General features: G+C 32.9%; 2 protein-coding genes across 2 annotated transcripts in view; both read right to left on the minus strand.

Moving 5' to 3' along the window:
- The window catches only part of LOC109095006 (CD276 antigen homolog), a 467,477-nt gene that overhangs the window by 375,230 nt on the left and 84,833 nt on the right, over positions 1-7,414 (minus strand). The gene's annotated exons all lie outside the window — the stretch shown is intronic.
- Positions 405-2,404, minus strand: LOC122141686 (V-set domain-containing T-cell activation inhibitor 1-like). Its single transcript, XM_042749644.1, has 5 exons — positions 2,303-2,404; positions 1,340-1,386; positions 958-1,275; positions 748-848; positions 405-657 (listed from the first exon to the last, which is right to left on the minus strand). The coding sequence occupies exons 1-5, from the start codon at positions 2,341-2,343 to the stop codon at positions 625-627; spliced, it is 540 nt and encodes a 179-aa protein (XP_042605578.1). The 5' UTR covers positions 2,344-2,404; the 3' UTR covers positions 405-624.

Here is a 7,414-nt window from a genome sequence, read left to right on the forward strand (position 1 = left end):
TTTTTTTCAGCTTTAGTATTATTATTGTTGTCAATACAGTACACTGCTTTATCTCACATTACATACAGTTTTTGTTTGTTTGTTTGTTTGTTTTTTCAGTCTCCTGGACTAATTTCTCAATACTTAGGTCACTTTTTTAAAACTCTTCACACAGTGAGCGCAACAACAGTCTTTGTGGGTTAAACTGTGCATTATTATCAATGCTTTGGCACAAAAAGCATCCAGTGACTACATCTTTCATATTACATTAATTCCTTTTTAACTCGGACATTAAAACCTACAGGCCAACTTACAGGTTTACATACTCTCTTTTTTTTATACTTAAGTTCAAAACCTTACATAAGTCAAAACTGAAAGAAACAGCAATTTGAAAGCAATAAAGATATTCGAAAAAAAGAAATGTATAATATTGCCGGTTTTTACCAGTATTTTTTATAGGTCATCTATAATAGAGAGAGCTTTAACATTTTCAGTGCATGCTGGTATTTGCACCACTGTGCAGAAGGTTTAGATGGGCTATGCAGATTAATGAGGATGTGAAAAACAACAAATTAATATCTACAGATGATATGCAGATGTTTCTAGGGGCCTGTGCAGATGACGTCGAGTCATAGTGAGCGATGACTAAAACTCCTTAAAACACACTGTGACAGAGTTCTGTAAAGCAATGTTACAGTATTTAATTAGAAGCTGTCACTTAATTACAATATGAAGTACATATTAATTATGATTGATGAATGAACTTACAACCAATGAAAATATAATGCCAGTGCATAGAATGCAAACGAACATTACAATCATCTCTGGTTTTGGGTTTGTTCCTTCATTGATGAGTCTTTCTGATCTCTCTGGAAGACAAAAGATTTACAAATGTTGGAGGAAAAACAAGAAAATGTGATATACAAAAGAATAAAGACTGAAATATAAATGTTTTGTCAATCATGCACTTTTACTCACCTTTAATAAAAAGCTCAACACTCTTGATTACTGATTCCTTCTTGATGATGTAGCACGTGTATTTTCCTGCATCAGTGTGTTGAAGATTGTTGAGTTTGATGGAGAAGTTTCCTCTCTTATACTCCTCGGGGAAGCTTTCAACTCTGTTCTTGTACTGTTGATCCTGTTCTTCCACAGAGACTTGACCATCAATAATGTCAAACACAATCTGGGTGTAATTGAATGTCCAGAGCACATCTATGTCTTGACGTTCTTTAGAAGAACAATTTAAAACAGCAGAGTCTCCAGTAAAACCCACAACAGTCTCCTGCAGAGACACTGAAAACAGAGAAGTTATTAAAAAAAGTATGCACTACAAATAATTGTTCATTTTAGTACTCACCTTCATTTACTATTACAAACACAGGCAGAAAATAAAAAATACTCCATCTGTGTAAACAGAAACAAATGATTAATTTTTCTCAGACTGAGCTGCATCAACAGAAACATCCACTGATATAAATGCATAATATCTCTGAGATTAACGCTTTAGTTTAGTGAGGACATCATGAGATTAAAAAATATATATTGTCACAGGTGTGGAGTCCTTTCTTTAAAACAGCATCCACAATCCATTTGAATTTCTATTTTAGTTCAAAAATTTAAGTGCCATTTAAAAAAAAAAACACTCTATTGACTGATGTTTCATAGACCTTCAGTTGTTATGCTTTTAAATTTCATGCCATTGTATGTAATTTCACAGTATTTTCACCTCCTACTACTACAACACTTGTGCACTCACAACTCTATAATAATACAATTTACTCCGGCTGATGACATTTTTTATTTTTTTTGTATGACATTAAAATTATTTTTATAATAATAGTAAATAAATAGGTTAAGCAAAACAAATGTGATTATTTCTGAGAACTTTTTGACTGCGGTCAGTTGTTGGAGATATGCAAGCCCAATATAATAGATAAAAAATGGATAATAATAAAACTAGATGGATTTGTATAAAATTAAATTGAGTTACATGTATGTATAGAGTGATTTACTAGTGTGTAGTTATATATTGAGTGTTTAATTGTTTTATTTTGATGGTTTTAGTCAGTCGTGACCTAAAGTGGGCCGGTGTAAGGCATGAAACACCAGGGCTGTGTGTATGCATGCATTGATCAATGCTTTGGTTTGATTCAAGAGTGAAAAAGGTTTACACTTCAGTCTGTTCATCTTACATATAAACTAAACATGTACTGTATTAAGTAAAGGTCTCTTTCAACAAGATCATCAAATTATTTGTAAAAGTTTAAAGTGTACATGAGTTAGCTTACTGTATATATATATATATATTAAAAAAAGATACCTGCTGAGATTTCCAGATGAGATTCTTTTGTAGATTTCCATGAGGACAACACCAAATTACTGTTTGTAATATCAGACGTTCATTCCCGGACTAATCTTCAAATCTCTCAAAGCAGTATAGTCCACCTGCTAGCAATCCTCTTCAGTTCTGTGGAAGTAAATACTTGATGAGTACATCATGAAAATGATCTGATTCTTTGCTCACTCTTACCAAACAATTAAACTATTCACAAATACAAAGAGAAATTCATTTTCAAAAGCTGTCAATTCCCAGAGACACAACGCTCTCATGGCCTCAGACATGGACGTAGACAAAAACTCATCCCCTGCACTTTTTCATTGGACAAGTGTGATCACATAGAGCTTTTCATCAGTGCTGTAGTCCTAAAGAAAAAAGTGGTTTACTATTACCTAGTCAGCTTCCCCAACTCGCCCCCAACCCCCCGTCCCACCACCACCACAAAAACAAAAACCCCCACATTTTATTGTTGTTGGTATATTAGTAATTCATGTAGTAATTTAGTAATATCAATACAGTGCACTCTAAAATTGATCGACAGATTATTTTTCAAGTAGTCTGCAGCATGACTTCCAGGTGTTCAGCACATCGATGCATTATTACAGTTCTTTATCATTTCAACATGTTTCTTTGGAATTATATTCATTCTGAAAAGTGCTTCACAGATATCTGAACTGAAAGTTTTTTTTATTTTATTTTTTTATGTTCATCTGAATTTAATGTTTTATTTTACGCTTTTATACACTGTTTGTATTATTTAGGAAGTGAATTATACTTCCTGCAAATGACTGGACTGGGGTTCAAATTCGGCCCTGAACATATCCAGCCCACGAGTTCCCCTGTGAATGATTTAATGGATTGTATTTTTGTCAAATAGAAATGAACTTGACAGTAAAGCAATGATTTTGAGCTAGAATGAAAACATTTAGACCTGCTTCTAATAGATTCTGTCATCTTTCCTCACCCTCGTATGATTACAAACCTGTATGATTTACTTTCTTCTGTGGAACACAAAAGAAGATATTTTGTAGAATGTTACCAAAGCATTTTGCTTCTACCCTTGATTTCTACTGTATGGACAATGTCTTGAATTTCTCAAAACATCTTCTTTTTTATGTTCCACAGTAGAAAGAAATTCATACAGGTTTGGAATGACATGATGTTGAGTAAATGGTTATTTTCATTTTTGGGTGAGCTATCCCTTTAAGAACTTAAATATAATACACACATTATTTATATAAGACACTGATATTTATCTTTAATTGGGCTCTTACTGATTCAACATTTTACTTCTATTAACATTAATTAGAACTAAACATCTAAAGAGAGAAGTTCTTATAATTAGTAGGCCTATTAGTAAGAAGGTGGTCACAAGAAGTAAAACCATGGTAAATTACTATCCCACACAGGATGAAAAACCTGAAGTGGCCCAGAACTGGATTAAAGACAAGGGCCACACATGGGCCATAACCATCCCGAATCTCAGCCAGTTAATCACCCTTAACTGGCCCTGAACTGGGCCAAAACAGGTTTTATTATTGGTGCCAATTCTCAGCCTTAAGTAAACCAGAATCCCCAAATCTGAGCCTTATATAGCCAACAGTAGCCTATGTTGCTGTCTGGGAATGCAGAATCTTAATATTTTATATGTTTTGGATTGCGTATTACTATAATCGCCATTATTCATTTTGTGGCTTTGGTCCCAGACAGCAAACTGTGCCAGCCTAGGCTGGGGATCTTGCTTGCTGTCTGGGAATTTACACACAAACTATGCCAATAAAGTAAATTAAACTGAATAGAAAATCAGACTTAAAACCCACAAATCATGTAACTGTGCAATAAAAAAATGTATTGCATTGATTTTTCTATTTATTTTATAAAGAACAAATCAACCAATAAAGAGTGAGTGGATAAAGTATACAGTCTTTAAGAGAAAGCATTAACAGATAGACACATGTAACCTAATCATAATAATTTATTACAGATGTCAAAGAGCAGTATCACAGTTATAATCCAAATGACGATGCATTTCCAGTTGCAGTCCCTTCTAGCAGAATATAACAGTAGTGCGAGGAGCAGGACATAATTTAAGTTGTTAAATGCTGAAAATACTATCCCGATCCACTCCGAGGATTTTAAAGTTGTGCAAAACACACATCACCGAAACACGGCATGTCGAGAATCTATGACCTAAAAAGGCGAAAGAGCCAATGAGCCGTTGATATCGCTAAGCCGTAAAACTTGCTGTAAGATTCTTAACGGCAAATTTTTAAACTGTTACTATAGCTACAGAGGAAGGAGAAACATTTTTATTTTCACTAATATATTATTAAAACCCTTCACATTAGAGTAAAGATTGTGATTATTAAAGAAAATGTTAGAAACAGTTGTAAAAGGTAATAAAAATGGTACTCAAACCTAAAGGACACTCAACTAAATGACACACTGAATGTTTACTGCATGTTAACTGTTCTACTGACATACTGTAAGTCTCCTTATGTCATGACATGCTCGTCAGTTTAGTTTGCAATACGTAGTTTGATTGACTTTATTTCTTTAATGAACCACTCACTGCAGAATAGAATAGAATCACTGCAGAATAGAATAGAATAGAATAGAATAGAACTGGAATGCATTACATTGGACATTCTGTCCCCCCTCACTTCTGTAAAATGATAGCTAATATTCCCTGCAGTCCCTCCAGAAGACCTTAATGTAATCCAGAAAAGAGTACTAAAATATTCCTACCAAGTAAAAAGTACACCATCATCAGTAATTAAATTTTTACTTAAGTACAAGTAAAGTACCAGTACTTCTACTCAAGTAAAAGTAAAAGTATCTTGCCGAAAACGTACTCAGAGTAGTAAAAATAAAAAGTATCTTATTTAAAAACTACTCGGAGTAAAAATTACTTATTTACATTTTAACAGTGGGAGGTAGGCAAAAGTGGGACAGATGATAATTTTGAAATTTTGATGGTGTTTGTGTTGTTGTTGAGGTGAGTTTGACACCCCTGGGATCGGCCTATAAATCTCAAACCAGTTGTTTTTAAAGAAATCAGTTATTTAGAATAATTAAAAAAAATAATCATTATCAACAAAATTCATTTTTTTCTTCAATGCAGAGGAAACACAGAAGCTTTCATCGAAGTGGCAATTTCAATGTATTTACACAGTTTAATGCAGGACATGAATGCATTTAACCTGCAGTTCCAAAAGCAGAAATAATGTTTTGATATATAAAACATAAAATGTTGAATACTCATTTGAAATTAAAATAATAATAATAATAATAATAATAATAATAAAATCAGAAGATACTTTAAATGTGACATTAAAACAGCCAGTAGCTGTTTTTTGGCTAATTTGTGCAAAACCTTTTGTTAAACTGTTAAAGCTTTATTTTAACCACAAATACCACGATGTAAGTATTTACCTTACCTCTTCATGCTTGTGAAGGGTTGATGTCGAGATTTTATAAGCTGCTAGTTTGGTCTTTCTAGACAAACACAGCTTACACTGAATAATAGAGCTTAAATATGGCCAGGGTTTCACTTAATTTCCTTTGAGCTCAACATCAGCAGAATAAGACGGGGTTTAGTTTTCAGCTGGGTCTGCAGCATAACACCTGTCTTTTCCGTCTCCATCTTTCTTGTGATTTTAGCACCAGTTTGTTCTCCTGCCCATTATTTACTTTTATTTACTCAGTAATTAATGTGTTTTGAAATGTAACGAAGTACAATACTTCAAACAAAAAATATACTTAGTAAAATTACAGATTTTAAAAAACTACTTTAAAAAGTAGAAGTACACAAAAAGCTACTCAGTCACAGTAACGCGAGTAATTGTAATTCGTTACTTTCCACCTCTGAATGTAACGCGAGTCATATAGTAGTTATACTATTTGTCCTTTCTGTCTGTTATGTTACACAACATATCGGACACATTACAGATCTGGAATGATGAAACAGTGGGTGTATATGTATAGTTTTCATTTTTATGTGATTTTTTTGTTTTCTTTTTTATTTTTTCCTCTGTTTTAAGAATGAAATGTTTGATGGTTGAAGATTGTCGCTTGTCAAAAAATTAAAGTTATAAGTGGTTAAAGAGCACTATTTATTACAAAATATAGCATTAATCTATTTGCAAAATGATATGAATATTTTAATACATGACAATGTACGACATAAAATACACTTGAGTAAGCTAATAGTACTAGTTCTCTAAAGGTAAAGAAAGACATAAAGTCTGAGGATGATACACCTCCACGTTCAGATATCATTCACAATAGACTCACATTCACCTCTTATCCCATGTCTTAAAGGCCAATGTTGAAAAACTGATACGTTAATGTATGTTTTCCCTCGTAACATCCACACTAGAGAAACATGGGACAAAAAGAACGTAAAATGACATTCTAAACAGGGATTTCCAACTTCTATTCAAACTCTCACCTTCTGGTTGGATCTGCCTGAAATCTTTCCTCGTAAAATTCGGAATTCCCCTTTGCTTTGTGTGAGCACGAGAGAATATATATAGCACAGATTTCCACCTGCCTCGAATCTGTGCTTTATGTATTGTCGAAAAGAAAAATAAATGAAAAAAAGCGATTTGAGCAGTGACTGTATGCACGTCCTCCGGAGCCCATTTGTTGGCTCCGCTACCCGTTCTTTAAATAGTCCCACATCTGCCTATTGCTCAACAATGCTTTTGTAAGGTTCGAATGCGGGCAGTAGGTTCGAAGGGCGGGGCAGCTACCAGAACAGACCACAGACTGTTTTTTTTTTTTTTTTGAAGATGTATAATGCTTTTTAAAGAAGCCTCTTCTGCTCATCAAGAGTGCTTTTTTTTTTTGTTCTAGTGCAAAAACAGTACAAAATTTTATATATTTTTACTAATTCAAATAACTGCTGTCTTATTTTTATTATTATTATTATTATTATTATTATTATTATTATTATCAATATTTAAAACAGTTGAGTAGATTTTTCAGGATTCTTTGATGAATAAAATATCCAAAGATCAGCATTTATACACTATAACCATATATATATATATATATATATATATATATATATATTTTTATATATATATA

The sequence above is a fragment of the Cyprinus carpio genome, chromosome B22, assembly GCF_018340385.1.
Source record: "Cyprinus carpio isolate SPL01 chromosome B22, ASM1834038v1, whole genome shotgun sequence".
NCBI classification, from domain to species: Eukaryota; Metazoa; Chordata; class Actinopteri; order Cypriniformes; family Cyprinidae; genus Cyprinus; species Cyprinus carpio.